General features: G+C 64.4%; 1 protein-coding gene across 9 annotated transcripts in view; it reads right to left on the bottom strand.

Annotated features, from left to right (window-relative positions):
- Positions 1-402: 402 nt before the first annotated feature.
- Positions 403-19,358, bottom strand: part of ANK1 (ankyrin 1) — a 48,222-nt gene continuing 29,266 nt past the window's right edge. For 3 of the 9 annotated variants that reach the window (XM_059730629.1, XM_059730635.1, XM_059730634.1), the window contains exons 6-44: positions 19,110-19,295; positions 18,792-18,890; positions 18,578-18,676; positions 18,376-18,474; positions 17,709-17,906; positions 17,513-17,611; positions 17,182-17,280; positions 16,824-16,922; positions 16,525-16,722; positions 16,278-16,376; positions 16,086-16,184; positions 15,753-15,953; positions 15,329-15,427; positions 15,070-15,168; positions 14,877-14,975; positions 14,671-14,763; positions 14,310-14,382; positions 13,921-13,944; positions 12,836-12,917; positions 12,548-12,626; positions 12,256-12,353; positions 11,949-12,173; positions 11,566-11,720; positions 11,248-11,459; positions 10,942-11,146; positions 10,646-10,742; positions 10,298-10,526; positions 9,925-10,050; positions 9,717-9,836; positions 9,446-9,530; positions 9,077-9,151; positions 8,674-8,805; positions 8,135-8,281; positions 5,869-6,415; positions 5,175-5,463; positions 3,678-3,761; positions 3,343-3,507; positions 2,982-3,101; positions 403-2,245 (exon numbers count right to left, since the gene is read on the bottom strand). In XM_059730629.1, the coding sequence (XP_059586612.1) occupies positions 3,003-3,101; positions 3,343-3,507; positions 3,678-3,761; positions 5,175-5,463; positions 5,869-6,415; positions 8,135-8,281; positions 8,674-8,805; positions 9,077-9,151; positions 9,446-9,530; positions 9,717-9,836; positions 9,925-10,050; positions 10,298-10,526; positions 10,646-10,742; positions 10,942-11,146; positions 11,248-11,459; positions 11,566-11,720; positions 11,949-12,173; positions 12,256-12,353; positions 12,548-12,626; positions 12,836-12,917; positions 13,921-13,944; positions 14,310-14,382; positions 14,671-14,763; positions 14,877-14,975; positions 15,070-15,168; positions 15,329-15,427; positions 15,753-15,953; positions 16,086-16,184; positions 16,278-16,376; positions 16,525-16,722; positions 16,824-16,922; positions 17,182-17,280; positions 17,513-17,611; positions 17,709-17,906; positions 18,376-18,474; positions 18,578-18,676; positions 18,792-18,890; positions 19,110-19,295 (5,313 nt within the window). In that variant the 3' untranslated portion in view covers positions 403-2,245; positions 2,982-3,002. The other 6 variants (XM_059730630.1, XM_059730633.1, XM_059730631.1 and 3 more) reach the window with 6 other exon arrangements.

The raw sequence follows: 19,358 nt of genomic DNA, 5'->3' as shown, positions 1-19,358 counted from the left end.
GGACAGTGCGTGATAACAAAGGACTGCAGGTAAGAAGCCATTTCCCAGCCCCCGCCTGGTGCGGCCTTCTCTGCCCAGGCACCGCTGCATGTGCCCCATGGTGGGGCCGGGAGTAGCTGGGGAACAGACTGCCGTGGCCACATAGGGACCTGGGTCTTGGCCGGATGCAGTCACCTCCCTGTCCTGGCCTGTCACCTGCTTCCAGCTCCCCCGCTGGCCCCAAGCCCCAGGGACCCTTAGTCTCTGCAGTCCTCCCTCCTGACAGCACATGTGCAGCCAGGGCGCAGGATGGGCTCCTACTTGGCGCCTGCTGCCCCCTCCCTGGGGGCAGGATGTGTCCTGGAGTCCCCCTCCCGCCCCTCACCCCCGCCCTGCGCACAGAGAAGCAGAGAGGAGGCGGAGCGGTGTTGTTTCTTTATTAAGTCATAGTCGGTAGCTGGTGTACAGGGAATGGTCTATACATCGGGGCTGCGCCGGGGACGGGGTCCCCGAGGCTCGTTCCCATAACAATAAAAAAGGAAGTTAACAGAACTGTAAAATGTCTAAAAAGCGTCTAGTGCGCGGGCGGTGGCGGCATGCCCTAGGCGTCAGGCCAGCGCGGCCCCTGCGGCCCTGCCAGCGATGCGAGCGGCGAGCACATGCCCTACGAGCACGCGAGGCCGAAGCGCGGGACCCACACTACACTACGGGGCTGCCGGCGGCCTTGGCGGGGTGGGGCAACTATGCTGCAGGAGGGGAGGGATGGACGTACTGCGGCCCTGGCCGTGCACGCGGCGCTCCCCAAGGCCAAGCCCTGCCCGCTCGCTTCCCTGCACTGACACCTCCACCGGCAGCAGGGGCAGGGGGTTCCCTGCCTGATGCCCCACGGTCCATCTCGGCAACGGCGTGTGGGCTGTATGTGGCTGCCAGGGCCGCATCAGCCCCCAGGAAGGAGCAGAGTTGGGGATCCCTGCAGGCCGGGATCCCTGTGCCCGGGGGCGGGTGAAGGACATGGGGGCAGGGAAGGTAGCAGCCACTGCCCCTGCCTGTGACCTGCCAGCTGGGGTCATGTATCACAGCAGACTCCATCTACCAAATGCCTTAAAATAGCCCAGGTCTCTGCATCTGCCCCGGCTCCTGCCAGGCTGGATACAGGCAGGGACAGCTGGGCTGGGGCCAGGGTGAGGCAGTGGCTTTACCGTCCCATGGGGATATGCAGGGGCAGGCCCCTGGGCAATGCTGCTGTGCCGGGGCACGGGGCTTGGTCCTGCAAGGGTCAGCGTTTGCTGGGCTGTGCTAGTGTGGCCGCCCGCCTGAGGAGGCCGACGGGGGCCGGCACAGAGGGGAGGGCTGCAGCACCATGACCCCTCCTGCCTCTGTGAGCTGACATTGTGCTGGGTGGGTCGGCACCACCCACGGTGGGGGCTGACAGAGGTGGGAGGCAGCCAGCGCCCCTGCCCCTGCGTGGGTGGCAGGGAGTGAGCAGGGGCACATGGGCAGCGGGCCTGTGCCTGGCCACTCCTGCAGGGCCCCGTGGGCTGGAGCTGTGGGCTCACAAGCCGTCCTGCCCTGCCACTGGCCGAGGGCCGAGCTGTTGGTGCTCCGTACACATGGCGGGAGCATCCCAGGTTTGCATAGTATTTATTGTTCATATACACAAGGCTGAGTACTGTACAGTTTACACTTTCAACACAAGCAGCGGGCTCGGCCCTCGGCCCAGTGCCCTCCCCTCACTTGGGGGCTCGCCCACCTACCCACGCTGGGCGGCCGCTGCAGCCTGGCCCTCTCTGCCTGCCCCTCCCGGCATGAGGCGTGCTCCCTGCGCCCGCAGCACTCACGGGGAGGGGTGAGATGGCGAGGCTGGCGGAGAGGCCAGGGAGACGAGAGGGGGCTGCCTGGCCGTGGGCAGCTCCGTGTATCTGCAGACACCCCACAGGGCTTGGCCGTGGTGCCGTCTCCACCCTGCCCACGGTACCTGCCACCGGCCTGGCCCACACCTCCCCGGTGGGGCCGGGAGGCCCCAGGACCGGTCTCCTGGGTTCCTGGCCGTGCAGGGCCCCCAGTCGGTAGTACGTACTGTAGCTCATGCGTCTGCATCAGTCAATCATGCGAATAGGACGGTAAGTAAGTCTCGTACAGAAATCATGCCGGTAGCCTATAGAAACACGTACGGCCGGCCCCGCTCCCGCTGGCGCTTGGCTCTTGCCTCTCCTTGTGGGGGTCAGGACGCGTGTGCAGATCAGTGGGTTGGTGTTGAGGTGAGGTCCTGAGGAGGGAGGGAGCAGGGAGGGGGTTACTGGGGGCCAGGGCAGGGCTGTGCTCACGGGCAGCTGGCCAAGCCACCTGCTGGGCCCCCACAGCACCACGGGTCCTGTGCCACGGGACACGGACTGCTTGGGCCCAGGAAGCAGGGCCCAGGCCACGCCACACTGGCACACGGGGTAACATGGACACATCCACACACACCAGCCTGCCATGGAGGCTGGAGAGGTAGCTGTCCTCCACAGTGGATACCCTGTTCCCAGCTGCCAGAGCCCAGGCCCCACGCAGACACCCCTGGGGACTGTGCTGGAGCCAGATGGCACGTGGGCACATCCCTGCCTGTGCACAGGCACGCATTGGCCTGCTACGGCTGTGCCTGGGCCATCCTCTCAGCTCGCTGGGTCTGCGCTGCGGGTGAGCCAGCCTCCCTGCTGCCCTCTGGTGCCCACAGCCCACTGGGTTACTCCAGGAAGGCTGGTGCAGGGACTGGCTGTGTCTGGCCTGGATGGGCACTAGTTTTGGCGTGGGGTGTGCAGCACACACAGCACCCCTTGCTGGCAGCACCAGGCAGGCACTCAGCCAGTGCATGTGCCACAACGGCATGGCCACGGTCTCTGTCTCTCCAGGTTGCCATGGCCAAGGTCACCCCAAGGGGCCCCCTGCCGGGCTGCACAGGCCCGCGGGCACTGCCAGGTGGCTGCAGTAGGTGCGGGGACAGGCAAGCATGCTGGTGGCATTACCTCGACAGAGGCCACTCGGGGTCACTGCTTCCCCCGCTTCAGGCTGGCGCGTTTCACTATGTGAGCCCCCATCCTGCCCCCGACGAGCTCCGCATTCAGGCCGCGCCCATGTACCTCCTCCTGGCACCACAGCAGAGACAGGAAGCAGCACGCCCAAGGACAGAGAGAGAGGGACAGATGGACAGAGAGGACAGGAGAGGGAAAGGAGAGTCAGAAAGCAGAAGGCGCTGAGCCAGAGCTGGGAGTGGGTGTGCAGGGCAGAGGAGAGGAGAGGAGAGGAGAGGAGAGGAGAGGAGAGGAGAGGAGAGGAGCATCATGGGTGGAAGCGGAGGCAGGGGCAGGGGCAGGGGCAGAGCGGTACCTGGCTGCCCAGGCTGTCGTGCTGCAGCAGGCCATACTTCATGAAGTGTTCAGCCTCGGCCTCCAGCTCCTGGGCCTCCTGCAGGGAGCCCTCCAGGATCACCTCCTCACGCGGTCGCCCATCATCCTCATCTGGGCCCAGCCGCCGCACCACCTTCCGGATGATCTGCACAGAGTGCTGGGTCACCACGGCCAGCCTGTCCCACCCTGCTTGCCCACAGCATGCCCAGGGCATGCCTGCCTCTACCCCGGGCTCCCCTGCAGGCCCGTGGCAGTCCCCAGAGCAGAGGGGGGCCCAGAGGATCCCCCAACTACCCCAGGGCTGCCCCCACTCACCTTCTTGGTGACTATGTTGCCCTGCTCATCAGTGAACTGCTCCTCGGTCACCTGCTCCCCGGGGATGTCCTGTACTTCGTTGCCCTGTGGGCAGAGCAGAGTGAGGCAGGCCAAGGACCCCCGCAGCCCAGGACACTGTTAGACGTGGCCTGGGAAAGCACCAGCCCCTGCGGGGCAGCAGAAACGACCTGCTTCCCTTCCCCCGACCCTGGTGTCAGCATGGTACCTCCCGGAGCAGCCCTGGCTGATATGCAGGGGTGGGGGGTGGCAGGGCCGTTGCTGTGCTCTGTGAGCACAGGGGACGGAGGGCAGGGGCATGGGGCCAGGACAGCTGGATGGGGGCCTCAGCGGGCTACGGACAGCCCTGTTACCTTCACAATGACACGGCGGCGGACCACCCTGGTGGAGACTGACTCCTCGTCATCTGCCAGCCCCTCGCTCTCGCCCAGCTCCTTGTCCAGCTCATGGTGGACATGCTTGAGCAGGAAGCGCACGGAGCCCCGGATGATGTGCAGCACGTTCTGGCAGCTCACCAGGAAGAAGCCCAGCAGCACCAGGGTGATCAGCAGCTGGGTCACGAAGGCCAGCATTCTGCCGCTGCGCCCGCACTCACGCCCTGCACCCACGCCCCGGCCACGGGCGTCCCAGCCTGCAGCAGCCCAGAGCGCTGCCTGCTCTGCTGGCTGCCCCGTTCTGCACAGGGGCCGTGTCAGGCTGTGGTAATTTTAGCTGCCGCATACCAGCTGGCTGCAGCCACTGGCTGGGGCGGGCAGGTGGGCTTGTCCTTTGCACTCTCAGCTCCTGTCAAAGTCATCTGGCCTGGAGGGGCACCCACGGGGCCTGAAGCATGGGGCAGCCCCTGGCCCCGAGCTCGGCAGGAGGGGCCAGGGCTGGGCCCCCCGGTCCCCAGCCGTCTGCCTGCAATGCTCTGCAGCCCATTGAGGGATGCCCACAGCAAGCCGCCCACATGGCTCCAGAGTGTGGGGCTGTGCTGGCAGGGCCCAGCCAGGGGCCCAGGGGCTGCGCACATGGAGAGGCATAGCCTGAGGGAGCTGCCTTCTCTGCCTGCCGTGCTGCCCCCACCCCCTGCCACCCCTCGCTGCCTGGCACAGCTGGCTCTGACTGGGTGCCCAGTGCCAGACCCCCATGGCTGGCCAGGTCTATTTCTGGCCGTGGCAGGCTGGCGCAGGGGCGGGAGCCCTGGGAGATACCCGATTAGGAAGCGTGCAGGGTGGCTGCCGGTTATAAATGGAGAGTGGAGGCAGCAGATTGGTGCTAAATAAAACCCTGGGCCTGGCTCAGCCGTGCTATTCTGGGCCATGCCCTGCAGAAGCCATGCGGGGGATGCTGGCATCCGGCAGGGTGGGCTGGTGCTGAGGCAGCTGGGCCCCTCCTGAGCTGGGGGCAGTATCTAGCCTGGCTGCAGAGCTTCTGCCAGGCCTGAGGGCAATGTGGTGCCAGCACCCGGGGACAGCTCTTCCTGCTGCCACCCCTTACCCTTGTCTGCCCGAAGAAGCTGCTGTCTGCCTCCTCCAGCCATGAGCTGAAGGTCTGGCTGTGCAAGGGCGGTGGCCGGGAGTCGCTCTCCTCTCCGGAGTCGATCCGCATCCGCTCAGCGGGCGGCATCAGGACCGTGCCCTGGTCCTGGCTCCAGGCCCCAGAGGCCGAGCCAGGCCCCATCACATTCAGCAGGTGGGCGCTCCGGGCCACCCCCTCCTGCCAGGAGCCCTCAGGCAAGTCCTGTAGGCGGGAGACAAAGGAGCCCTCTGCATTCCAGTCCCGCAGCCTGGGCACCAGCCAGAGGGATGGGGGGGACAGACAGACAGACAGACAGACAGACAGACAGAGAGACAAAGAGAGGCGGTCAGCTTCTCCACTGAGACCACCCACGCGGCACATGGCTCCTGCCTGTGCCCATGCACCCCAGCGCCAGGCGCAGCTCCATCCCCCTGACCCCCGTGGGCTGAGCCGCTGTCACAGCCAGAGCCCCAGTCTGCTGGTGGGCTCCACGCCAGCCCCAGCTCAGCCTAGCCCAGGCTAGCCCAGCACTCATGCAGTGGATAAGAAATGGGCATCTCCAGGAGCTGGCAGGCAGCTGGGCTGCACAGCCATGCCCTTCACCACCCTGTCCCTGATGCAGGGTCTCGGTGCCCCTGCTCTGGCTGCCTGCCTGGCCCTTGGGCTGTGGTACCTGTCCACGCTCCTCTCGATGACATGGCTCACACTGGGCGACTCAGTGATCCGGGCCTGCACCCGCTGCTGGCCTGAAACAACACAGTCTTCACTCTCTGTGCCCTGTGGCCCTGCTGGGCATGCCCCATCAAGCCTCCTCGCCTCCGACCTCTGCCCCTCCTCTTGCTCCAGCAGGTCAATGAGGCCATTCATGGCATCTGAGTCCACTGTGTCATCCTCCACCAGGTCCATGGAGCCCAGGTGGTCAGGGCCAGGCATGTCCTCTGGGGGCTGCCCCGTGAGGCGGCCATCGCTTGTGGCGTCCGAGTCCTCGGCCTTGCTGCACTCCAGCGAGGAGTCCTCGGCCGTGACCAGCGAGGGCGTGAGCCCCGAGGACCACACCTGCATGTCGGACATCTCCAGGAGCGCATCCGGCTCGGTGGCAGCCATGGGGATGGCATCCAGGATGGCCACCTCATTCCAGTACTGGTCGGCACGCAGAGGGGACGGCAGCGCGTAATGCAGGGAGGCGGGCGAGAGCAGCTCGTCCGGCAGCGAAGCGTAACCTGCAGGGGCAGACAGAGGCGACATCTCTGGCAGCCGTTCCGCACAGACAAGCATGGTGGGGCAGGGGTGTGGCAGGCAGCGCGTGCTGAGTGGACAAGGCTGCAACTGGGCAGAGAGGCCCTGGGGGAGCTGGGGGTGCCTTGCAGGTGGCCTGACGGAAGCAGGGTTGTACCCCCGGGGCCTGCACTCCTGCCAGGGCTTGCAGGGGGCAGGTGGGAGCAGGCACCAGCTAGGTGCCCTGAAATACTCAGATGTGCATCCGAGACTGCGCGCTGCAGAACTGGGCTCCCTGGGCAGCTCTGCTTGCACATGCCTCTCCTCCCCTCATTTTTGAGCCCCTCTTGTGCCCCTGTCCTGCCCTGCAGCCCCTGCCCTTGTCCCTGCTCTGTACAGCTGTATGTGCTGTCTGGCTGTGGCCCTGTCCAGATCTGCAAGTGGGGAGGTCAGGCCCTGGGGCCCTGAGGCCAATGGCTGCCCAGCTCCAGCCTCTCCTGCTATGCCCAGCTGGGGAGGGATGTGGGGAAGCTGCGGGGCCCAGGCAGACTATGCACTTTGCCTCCAGGTATAGGCACAGGGTCCTGCCTACCTGTTCCCAGGGCAGGGGCAGCATCGCTCTCTGTCTGTTTTGGCCCGGGTGTGGGGTAGCCCCTGCAGGCTCCCAGGCTGCTGAATCCCCAGCCTGGGATCCCCATCTGGCTCCCTGCTCACTGGCACCCTGGCAGGTAGCCATCCTCTCTTCTCCCAGCTCTGTGCCACCCTCGCGGTGAGGGGGCAGCTGGTGCCAGCACCAGAACCTGCTTGAGGGTGCCTGGGACTGCTACTGCTGACTCAGAGGCCCAGCGAGGGGTGCTGGCTATTAAACCCAGCTGGGTTCAGAGCGGGTGCATAGGCTGGGGGGATCTTCCTCTAGCAGCAAAAGGGTGCAGGGAGGCTGTGGCGCAGCTGGCAGCAGCAGGGCCATGCAGGGAAGGTGGAGGCAGCAGTCCAGGCAGGGGTGGCAGCGAGCGTGCAGGGGCATGCACAGACACGCAGCTGCGAGCGGGGCACGAGTCCCTTGGTGACAGGCAGCAGCTCCGGCAGGGCTTGGCCCAGGTGGAGACAGTGGAGATAGGCAGAGGAGGATGAGAGCAAGAGGTCAAGATGAGGCCAGAGGAGGAAGGCGACGGGCAGCGATGGCAGGGGTGTGCCTTGCCTGACAGCGCCGACGGCGTGTTTGAGAGAACACAGAATGGAGGGGAGAGAGCCTTCAGCAGGCAGCATCCACAGCCACCCAGGGACTGGGATGCCAGGCCTCAACACTGGCTGCAGCATCAGCCCAGAACTGGCGCCCTGCTCTGTCGCAGATGCCTGGGTCATGCCCAGTCCACAGCCCTCATTGCCAGGGCCAAACCCAGGCACCTGCTGGTGCAGAGGGTGACTGGAGCCAGGCTGCACAGAAGGTGTAGTCAAGTGTGCCCGGCCAAGGCAGTGACCAGCCAGGATCGGGGCGTGTGGGTTTAGCCCCATGGGGAACCACAGTCTCTGTCTGTGGCCAGCTGCTGCTGGGCTCCAACTCCCATCCCAGACCCCACACGCCAGGCTGAGGCCCCCATGTCCTTGTGCTGGGGGGAGCTCCGGTCCATCCCTGGCAGGAGCAGAGCTGCCTGGCCAGCTGTGGGCTGTGGTGCAAGTGGGTGGCTCTGCCAGGCCCCACGGCCTGCCCAGGCCCAGGGACTCACCATTCATCTGGGAGGGTGAGAGGGAATAGTCCCTGTCGGTGTAGCGCCGGTCACACTTCAGGCCACGGCTATGCCACCCAGAGCCCTCCAGCATGTTGACAATCTCACTGCGGTCGATATTCCTCAGGGCTGTGTACAGGCTCTCCACTGCACAGGGGGAGCTGGTGTCAGAGCAGGGCATGGGGCCAAGCCCTCTCGGCACCCTGGGTGGGTGCCGATGGCCCCACAGCAGCACTGTCTACTCCCCAGCCACGTATAAACCCACAATGGCAGTGACACACCACGCTGCGACTGCGCATGGGACAGCTCCTTGTGCACCACAGCTGGGCGACTCAGCCAAGCCACCCCACCCATGCACACGTGTGCCTGTGGAGCATGGCTGTGCGAGTGTGCAGGGCACCTCATATCCCCATTCCACTAAGTGTAGAGATGGCTCCCTAGCTCAAGGCATGGGATGTGCCCATGGTCTCTTTCCAGGGAGTAGCTTGAGGGCCCAACCCCAGCAGTCAATACAGCAGGGGATGCCAAGTAACACTCACCCTTGGCGTTCCTGCCCTCACGATTTGCCCACAGGTTGAGCAGGGCTGCGCTCTGCTCCAGCAGTGAGTTGGGGTTCTCCACCCGGATTCGGTTGATGTCTTCCACCCCGAAGTGCAGCTCCCGTGCCAACTCTGTGAGACACACACCACAGGATGAGCACTGTGCTGTGTACCTGGCCAGGCCTCTCCCAGCCCCACATGCCCACCAGGGGTAGCATCAACACCAGAGATGCCCTGTGCATGCTGTCCCTGTGATGCACAGACAACAGGCTGATGCCACTGCCATGTGCAGCAGCTCAGTGCTGGAGACCCTGGTTGGGTGGAGCTGGCTGGGCACTGGGCTGCCCCCTGCTCAAGGCTGGCTCTGCAACAAGGAGGCCTTGTGCCCTGGGACCGGACTGACCTGCCCAGCTGAGGCCAAGGTGCTCAGAGATGATGGCCATCTTCAGGTCTGCCTTGTCCATGCCACTCAGAGAGCCTGAGGGAGAAGAGGGAATCACAGCACTGCCTGCCCCGTCCCTTCTGCTGCTGTTTGCACTGGCATGTGGCCCTAGGCATCAGCTTGAGACAGGTGTGCCAGGGACATGCTTGGCCTCAGCTCAGCCTCTAGGCAAGGTGTCAGGTGCAGCAGCAGGGCCCCCAGGGGCTCAGGGCACCACCAAGGAAGAGAAGTGACTAGGTCCCTGGGTGAAGGACTGGGGCAGGTGCCCCTCTATACTTCCCCCTCCCTGCCCGTGGGGCAAAGTGGCTGGACAGGGCCAGCAGCACATACCCAGACTGCTCTCGCTGAGGATGCTGTATCTCTCCCGTAGGGCCAGTGGCGTCAGCGTCCTCCTCCGCTCCTCGCTGCCTGTCCCCTGCAGAAGCAGAAAGGGCCACAGGTCACATGGGGCCTGGACGATGACCAGCCCCCACCCGTTCCAATGGGGCCAAAGTCCCTGCCCCAGCCATGGACACAGCTGGCAAGCACCTGGCCCAGGGAGGGGGAGGGTGTGGGGAGCCGGGGCATGGTGCCGCATGCTGGGAAAGGGTTGGGTGCTGACCTTGGTGCAGGGTGGCATGGTGATGTTGAGGTGGCAAAGCGTGTGCTGCAGGTCTTCATACTTCATGGCCTTGCGCAGGAACGAGAGCGAGCCGCTTGCCTCCCGGCTGCTGTCCCGCACCTGCATGACGGGACACAGTTGGTTGGACCGGGGAGCAGGAGGACACCCGCCCCCAACCCCACCCTCCGTAGCCGAGGTCGCCACTCACCTTGACAGGCAGGGCCAGCCGGTTCTCCCGGAAAGACTGGAAGAGGAAGCTGCGCTGCTGCGTCGCCTTCTTGACTGGCACCAGGTTCCCTGAGAGCTCAGCATGCAGGGGCATCCCCTCCAACACCTGGGACAGAGCACAGGCTCAGACCCACTGTCACCCGTGGGCTGGCTGGCTTGTGCTGCCTCACCCAGGCCTGGACACTGTCCCCGTGTGCTGTCGCCAGGGCCCCATCATCCACACACCGGGAAGGGATCCCTACCCGAGCACTGGGGGCTGCAGGCTCCACACAGCCGTCAGCAGCGCATCCCACTGGCCCCAGGGCCACCTCCCCCACCTGACCACGAGGGGAAGGGTCTGGGCTGGGTGCTACCTCAATGTCACGGCTCCGGGCCACCTCAGTGAAATTCTCGTGCTGCTCCAGTGTCTTGTCCACCTTGTCATCCGTCATGCAGTAGCAGCGCAGCCGGCCCTCACGGGCATCGTTCATCTTGGCGAACACCACGAACTTGGCCATATAGGGCACAGCTGCCAGCTCCTTGTACAGCAGTGTGGCAAAGTGCACCGCCTCGGCCGTCCGCGGGCAGTCTGCCAGCCAGAACCTGTGGCAGGGGCCACGTCAGCAGGGACTAACTGGGCCCTCTCCTCCCCAGGCCCCCACGGCTGGCATGGTTCACTCATGGCAGGACAGGTCCAGGCACATGCACACGCGGCATCTCACCTGGCTGAGACGTTGGTAGTGAAGTTGGCACACTCATTGGTGTAGACCAGCTTGGTGGTGCCCGTAATGTCCTCCCACTGTGCTTGGGCTGTTCCTCCTGCAACAGCACCATAGGGGTTGGTGCCTGCCCAGAGCCCGGCCTCAGCCTCCCTGTCCCCTTGTCCCTGGGAGCCGCTCCGGTCACAAATGCCCTCAGGCCCTGCCCCAAGAACCCCTGTCTGCACAGACCCAGCTCAGGGTGCTGGTGACGCTGACTCATGCCCTGGCCTGAACCCCAGTGAAGGTACAGTGCTCACCGATGACACTGCAGAGCAGGCGCAGGCTGGTGGTGTCACCCTCACCGCTGTCCCGGGGGCTGTCCTTCCAGGATGGTGGCAGTGGGATGCGCAGGCCGATAGGCCGGTGGAACTTCCTACGCCGCGGTTCCACTGTCACGATGGGGCTGAAAGTCGCCTGATTCCCCAGCAGCTTGGTCACCAGCTCATCTGGCACCGGCTGCGCCTGTGTGGTGGGACAGAGAAGAGTGGAGGTCTGCACTGGCCTGTGCTCACCCCTGTCCCAACCCGTCTGTCTGTGCATCATCCCCAGTGGGGGCCGGGTACCTGCAAGGCCAGCTTAACCTTCTTGGTGACAGCGGTCTCGGGGAAGGTGGCCTGCACCATGGGCACCAGTGTGCTTCGCAGGCTGCCGCCCTCGGAGCCAATCAGGTCACAGTCCTGGCAGATGCGGGACATGACCACGAAGTAGAGGGGGAAATCTGTGGTGATGATGCGGCAGATCCGCTTCTTCTCCAGCTCCTCCCGGCTGTCCAGCTCTGCAAGGCAGCGCCACGCTCAGGCCATGGCCCACCATGTCATGGCCCGGCTGGCCACACGCCAGCCATGCCCCTGCCCACCGCGTCACCCCAGGGCCCAGCTCACCCTCGTCCATGCCGCTGAGCACCTGCTCCAGGTAGCGCTCATCATACCGGTTGCGATGCTCCTTCCACACAGACCCGTTCTCGCTGCGCAGCACGACCAGCTCCCGGTCACCCCGCCCATAGGAGGCAAAGTGTGGGATCTCCACGATCACAGGGCTGCAGTGGGATGTGGGCATGAGAGGGGCTTGAGGGATGTAGTCCCAGGGGTGCCAATGTTGTCATGAGGGGGCAGGGCAGGGGTAGTGCAGGGCCTGGGGTTAAGTGCCATGAGGCATCCAGATCCTAATACCTCGTGTCCCAAATCCTGTCCCCATCAGTCCCCAGGCTCCAGCTTTGCACAGGGCATTGGTAGAGACTCTGGGGAGCAGCTGGGCTATGGCTCACCTGAGGAACTGGGCACCAGCAGGGCCCAGGGCGATGATCCTGCTAGCCAGACCCTCCTCTTCGGCTAGGGGAGGTGGCGTTGTCAGCTTCTGGGGCTTGACCAGGCGGCAGGTGATGCGGGTGGGGGCGGCGCAGGTGCGTGGGGGGACAATCACCCGCAGCCCATTGTGCCGGCTGCCCCGCATGGACCCGCCCCGGGCATCCACCATGAAGCTCACCAGGAACCTGCAGCGACAGACAGATGCTAGTGTCATGCAGGGGCTGGCCCACACACAGGAGCAAGTGTGAACACAAACCATTCACTCACCCTGTGTGCACGGGGCTGGCCACTGGGCTAATGTTGTCCGAGGTCTCTGTGGCCGGGCTGCTGGGGATAAGCGAATCCTCATCAAACTCCTTGGATGGCTGCGGGAGGGGAGGGGAGGGCAGTGAGGCACAGCCTGGGCAGCCTGCAGAAGTACTGGGGACAATGCAGCTGCCCTGGCCCACAAAACCCCTGGGGGGAGTGCCCCAGGCCTCAGCGACTACACAGCACGGTCGCCTTGGCTGGGTTGCCCGTTTCCTGCCACGTGGCTGGCTACAGCCATGGGGGCTCCTACCTGCTCAGGCTCCTCCGGCTTGATCACCACTGTCTCAGGCGTGACACAGGGGATCCGCGGGATGGCGGGGGACTCCACCCTGTGAAGGCAATGCAGACCATCACAAGCAACTCTTGTGCAATGCGGGCTGAGAGCTATTTCTCCGTTGGGGCCCTGTGGGCAGGACCCCGACGAAGGAGGAGCCCAGTACAGGCGCAGGGCTTCACTTGGCATCCATGCCCACACTCTTGGCACCCTCTCGGCACCTTCCTGGCACACCCGCCTCCCGCCAGCCAGTGCAGTCCTTACATGTGGTCCAGCTTGGGCATGAACTCCTCTTCCTGCTCCCTGGTCTGTGGCTTCTCCAGTTTGGATCCAACCAGCTCCTCTCCTAGAACCAAGAACTGGCTCAGCCCAGGGATAGCAAGGGCAGGGAGCAAGGTTGCCAGGTCCCCTCCCTCCCAGGCTCTGGGTAGCGGGAGCTGAAGGAGGGTGGCACACCCCGCTCTCAGCCTGGTGTCTGCTTCCCAGCCATGGCTCTGGAGCGGGGTCTCTGGTGCCAGCCGGGACCTGCTGCCAGGGTGCGTGGCCCTTCTGGCCAGGGCTTTCTCTGCCAACAGAGCTTCCCGTGCTCAGATTAGAGACACATTAACCCGGCTGGAAGTGGCTCTGGCTGTTAGGCTGCTCCAGCAGCAAGCCAGCCCCATGGCCAGCACCCCAAGCACAGCAGCGGAGCCTCAGGGCAGGCAGCACGCTCTGGCTTGGTCCTGAGGTAGGCCCATTCAGTGCACACACCTCCCAGGAGATGCACCAGCAGGGGCCAAGCCTGCCTATTCATGGCCACGTGGACACCCATGAATAAGCCCCTGGGGGCCAGGAGCTCTACCGCCAGGGCAGCAAGTCAGTGCCCAGGCAGGAGAAGGTCTGGCCACCCCCCAAACCATGGGGCAGAGAGGCCAGAGCCAGGGCAGTGTGGGGACCCATGGTGGGAAGGGGGAATCTGGGCTCCCACTCCAGCTCCAGATGGACAGTCCCTGCCAAGCAAGACTGTCAGAGACCAGCTCAGATCCTATCTGTTGTATGGCACAGGCTTGGGCCCTTCCCCACCCTCCAGGAGTCCTCCCTACCCCGGGCTTTGGCATCCCCGAGTGGCCTGGAGCACCCTGCCTGGCTGAACGCGTGCCCATTCATGCAGTATCACAATGGCAGCACACGGGACAGACACAGAGATGGGCAGGGTGCAGGGACAGGGGCAGGGCCAGGCCAGAGCCGGCTCCTGCCTGGGTGGCACAGGGAGGATGGGAAGCCATGGAGCATGGGATGGGTTAGTGACGGTGGTGCACGGGGGTGAGATGGGCGCACACCCGGGCCGCGGTGACACACATGGTCCATACCCATTAGAGTGACATGAGCAGTGCCTGCAAAGCAAGAAGAGTCAGAGTTGAGAAGCCCTGCACAGCAACCGCTGCCCAGGACCCTGTGGCAGGGAGTGTGGTACCAGGGACCCCAGGGAGCTCCAGGCACCATGGCCAGAACCCTCCCAGGGCTGTGTTGGTGACAGGTGGCTCTGTGCTGGACACAGCAGCTCCAGATCCATCCCTGTGTGTGGAGGGGAGCTCAGGGACCGTGACCCCAGGGACAGACTGCTGGGCCAGGTCCTGCCAGGCAGAGCACCCCAGTCCCTGCAGCTCCAGCCTGGCCTGGCCTGTGGGTTGGGGCAAGCTAGGAGGGAGAGAGGGAGACAGATCTCTAACTGCACAAGCTCTGCACTCCTGCCCCTCACCTTCATCCTCAGACACATCCAAGATTTCATCCACGGTTTCAGGGAAGCTCATGCGGTGCTTGTCGCCGATCATCTGTGAAAGACAGGGAGAGTCAGAGCAGGGCCAGCCACCCCACTCCAAAGCCCTACCCTGGCTCAGGCCCATGCTCCGAAACCCTGTGGGCAAACCTCCCTGCGGCTAACCCAGCCAGGGGCACAGCCAGCAGATGGCAGCATGGGGCACAGCCCCGAGGGGGCAACGCTAGGTGGCAGCAGAGCTCTAAGTGGCTGAGACCCCTGCCCCCCCACCTCTGCCCCAAGCCTGGACCCCAGCCCAGAGCAGAGCAGGCTGCCCGCAGACAGGGAGGGGCTGGGGGCTCACTGGGATGCTGGTTTCCTCCGTGACGATTTTCAGCACGTCTGTGACGGAGATGTAGCCGAGCCGCTTGGCGATGGCCAGGGGTGTGGTGCCATTCTGCATGAGGAAAGGGCATGGGGTTAGTGCAACCAGGGGAGCTGATTGTGGAGGTGGCTGATGCCGGGGCACAGCTCCAGCAGCCCCTGCCCACTGTGTGCCCATGTACTCACCGTGCTGACCTCGTTGGGGGAGGCGCCATGCTTCAACAGCAGTGTCACAATGTCCGTGTGGCCCTGCTGGGCTGCCTGATGTAGGGGTGTGTACCCCAGCTGCAAGGACACAAGGGACGAGGGTGAGCCTGGTCCATCAACCCATGCAGAAGCAGCCCCAGGGCCCCACCCCACGCCAACCCACTCTGCCTACTTTGGTCTTGGCGTTGACCTCGGCTTGGTGCTGCAACAGGAACTTCACCAGCTTGATGTTCCCGTAGTGGCTGGCCACATGCAGTGGTGTGTAGCCCATCTGGAAGGCAGCACCAGGCATGGTCTCATGTACCCCTTGCCTTGCCCCCGTCTCCACCAGCAGGTGTCCATGGCTGCCCCCCCTGTGCCAGCACTTCTAGCACCAGAGCATGCTCAGGCAGTGCCTCAGTCAACCCACCCCGCACCACCTGCCGCCTTACCCGGGTTGTTGCATCCACCGTGACTCCATGCTTGATTAGGACATCAGCAACTGGCACGTGCCCCTCCTGGGCCACCAGGTGCAGTGGGGTGAGGCCACTCTGCAAGGACCGGAGGGTCACAGATGGAGCAGGAGCTCAGTGACTCAACCAGGAGCTGCAGCTGTGCTCAGACACGGCATAGGCTCCAGTGCCTGACAGGGCACGCAAATGCAGTCCATGTCCAAGGAGGTGACCCAGCAAGGACAGAATCCCGGGGAACCCAGTGGCCCAGTGAAGTCATAGCTTGAGGGGGCTGGTCCCTGTTCTGCACCTCACTACCCCCTGGCTCCCAAGGACGCCTGGAGACCTCCTGGCACATCAGGACCTCCAACCCCCAGCCCCCCACCAAGCAGCCCGCATCTGCTGGCCCCATGAGGCGGCTCACCTTGCTGCCCAGATTGCTGTTGGCCTGCTTGGAGATGAGCAGGGCCACCATGTCGGCGTGGCCCTCCTGAGCAGCCAGGTGCAGGGGTGTCACACCCTGCGCAGACTCGGCGTTGGCAGAGGCACCATATTGCAGCAGGCTGCCGGCCACCTCCAGCTGGTTCTGCTTGGCTGCAATGTGCAGCGGGGTGTAGCCATTCTGCTGGGGGAGTAGGGCTGTCACATGCGGCCTGGCAAGGAAGCCCCTTCCCTTTTCTCCTCCCTTCCCCTACAGCCACTTGCAGCAGAGCTCCCCAGCCCTGCTGCCTGTGCCCACACTGCACTGGGGCCTTACCCAGGCCGAGCTGTGTGGGGACCCGCCTTTGGGCAGCAACAGCTTGACGATCTCCAGGTTGTTGTGGTACACGGCCACGTGCAGGGGTGTCAGGCCATTCTGGGGGGAAGCACCCACTGGTCAGAGGGAGCCCAGCCTTTTGCACGCAGCACAGGCAGCCCCAGCCCTGCCCCGGCCCTGGGCAGCACTAACCTTCCCTGCTGCATTGGGGGCAGCATTATGCTCCAGCAGCACCTCGGCCACATCCACCTTCCCGTACTTGGCTGCAACGTGCAGAGGGGTAAATCCTTTCTGAGGAGAAATACAGAGCCTCAGGGCTTGGCAGTCAGTGGGCACCAACCGGGCTGCTGCACGGAAGAAATCCTGCCAGCAGGGACCTGCCCACTGCCACCACAGGGCCCGGTCACCCGGCCCTGTCCTGTCAGCATTGCCTGCCTACCTTGGTCATGCAGACCTGAGAGGCACCTGTATTCAGCAGGGCCAGGGCGGTGTCCACGTGCCCCTCCCGCGCAGCGATGTGCAGAGGTGTGTGCCCTGCTGTGGTGGCCAGGTTGGGGTCGGCATGATTCTCCAGCAGCAGCTGCACCATGCCCGTGTGGCCAATGCGGGCAGCGCAGTGCAGTGGGGTCTGGTCATCCTGGGAGGAGCAGGGAGGGGTCATGGTCTCATGGGGGTGGGGAGGGGCCTGAAGACCCTCCCACAGGCAGACAGGGGTCCCGGCATCCCTCCAACACCTACTTTGGCCTTGGCGTTCACTTTGGCCTTGTTCTGCAGCAGGTACTTGGCCACCTCCATGTGCCCAGCTCTGGCTGCCATGTGGAGGGGCGTCTCCACCTTCTGCGCCCAGGACAAGGGAGAGGAGTGAATGGGGGGGGTCCCTGGTGTAGGGTCCCTCCCTTCCTCCAGCTACCCCCAGGACAGGGCAGCAACTGCACCTCCAAGCTGGCTCGTGCTCTTTCCCATACACCTTCCATACACCCTGTGGGGAGCACCCTGGCCAGGGCAGGGCAGGAAGGGGTGGGAGGGAGGAGGACTCTGCAGGAGGCAGGAGCAGGGCCAGCAGAGCTCCTGTGCAGGGAAGGGGGGCTGGACTTACCACATTGGAGACATTTGGGGAGGCTCCACGCTGCAGCAGGGTCTTCACAATTGGCAGATGTCCCATGAAGGCAGCCACATGCAGTGGGGTCAATCCAGACTGGGAGACACAGGGGGCGTGGGGAAGGGGGCATCAGTGCCAGCACCTGGGCATGGGGCCTGGCAGGTTGCTCTCTGGGCATTAAGCCCACTGGGCACCACAGCACTGTGGCCAGAGGACCCTGCCACCCTGCATGGCTGCCGTGGCTCTGGCAACCTGCCTCTGAGAGGGGCGGTGGGACACCAGGGGAACATGGCAGGCCTGGCCGGGTCAGGCTGCGGCTCCCACCTACCTCTGTGACTGCATCAATGGAGGCCCCGGTCTTCAGCAGCAGCTCCATCACCCGGATGTGGTTCTTCTTGCAGGCGATGTGCAGGGGCGTGAAGCCATTCTGCAGACAGTCAGATAGACATATGGACAAACATGAATGGACAGGTGGGTGTGACAGACTGGCGGTTGCTCAGACCCTGCCCCTGTCCTGTACTCACCAGGGCACGGGCATTGGGCTTGGCCCCCTTGTCCAGCAGGAGCTTGGCCACGCGATGGTGCCCACAGTGGGCAGCCACGTGCAGCGGGGTGAGGTGGTCCAGTGTGATGTCATCGATCTCAGCATTGTACTGCAGCAGGAGCCGCACACAGTCCACGTGATCGCCCTGCGCTGCCATGTGGATGGGCGACAGTCCATTCTGCCAGGGACAGCGCAGGCATCAAGAGTCGGCACAGCCTGGACCCACCCCAGAGCAAAGCAGGCTTTTGCACCCCTGAAACCCAGAGGGAGATGGGACCTGCCACCCTCTCCACACACACACACTCTGGGGCTCCTGGGGAGGGCTGGAGAGTGTCCATCACTGGGCAGAGCCAGGCACTAGCCACAGTCGCTGCAGGGGCCAGATAGGTGCTGGGCAGTGTCCAGGGAGCAGCCCCCTGTGACAGAGGATGCCCCAGCCCCTTGAGCCCAGCAGGCAGGTGCTGAGCAGTAGGGCAGAAGCCCATGTGCTCACAGGTGAGATCACAGCAGCTTTTGGACTCCGGGAGATTGACAGCACCCCACCCCTGGCCTACTCCAGGCAGGCAGCACACTCAAGAGTACCCTCGGGGCCCCAAAATGCTGCAGCTCATGTTCCCGCCTGTGCTTTTGTGAGGCCTGCCAGGCACCTTGGTTTTGGCTTGGATGGGAGCCCCGTGGTCCAGCAGGATCTCCGCGATGCGTACGTGTCCGTTGCGGGCTGCACAGTGCAGGGGTGTCAGCTCATCCTGGGGGACAGAGTGTACAGTCAGGTCCTGCCCATGCTTGCTGCCACCTGGGCACAGCACAGGAAGGCTTGGTAGGGCTGCAGCCCTTGGCAGAGGATCTCACCTTGGTCCTTGTCTCAATTTGGGCGCCGCGGTCCAGCAGCAGCCGCACCATGATGACGTTGCCCCGGCGGGAAGCGATGTGTAGGGGAGTGATCCCATTCTGGGGAGGAATGGCCACTGGTCAGTGCACATGGGGCAGGGGCAGGGTGTGAGGGGACAACGCCTCTATCTGCACAGGCAGGAGCCAGGTGGGGCCATGGCATTCCTGTGCTCACCTGTGGCGTGAAGTTGACACTGGCTCCTCTGTTCAGCAGCAGCTGGGCCACATTGAGGTTCTCGTAGTGAGCTGCGATGTGTAACGGGGTGAACCCAGTCTAGGGGAGACAGGAGGGTCAGCACAGCCCCAGGACCTGGCCTGAGGGTAAACACCCTGTGGCTTGTCGAGAGCAGTGCCCAGGAGACTGGGACCGTGCCTGGTCACATGGCTCCACGAGCCCTGGGTGTCTTGGAGCGCACCAAGGCCAGGACTGGCAGAGGCCTAGGCCGGCACGGTGTGGGCAGGGAGGAGCAACGTGCAGGGGGCCTGGCTGTACCTTGGAGAGCACGTCGGCGTTAGGGTCATTCTGCAGCAGGACAGCGGCTGTGCGGGTGTCATCGTTGCGGGCGGCAATGTGCAGGGCAGGCAGCCGAACCTTTCCCTTTGTCCCGTAGTTGATAAGGTGGGCGACCACGTTCTCGTGCCCCTGCTGCAGGGCCACAGCCAGTGGCGTGAACCCATCCTGTCAGAGACAAGGGGCTAGGGTGAGATGGGATCACGGGGGCCTGGGCAGCCCTGAGTGCAC

This window comes from Alligator mississippiensis, chromosome 7 (assembly GCF_030867095.1).
Source record: "Alligator mississippiensis isolate rAllMis1 chromosome 7, rAllMis1, whole genome shotgun sequence".
Lineage (NCBI taxonomy): Eukaryota > Metazoa > Chordata > Crocodylia > Alligatoridae > Alligator > Alligator mississippiensis.
The sequence above is the reverse complement of the archived record's forward strand: the minus strand, read 5'-3'. Positions and strand labels throughout refer to the sequence as shown.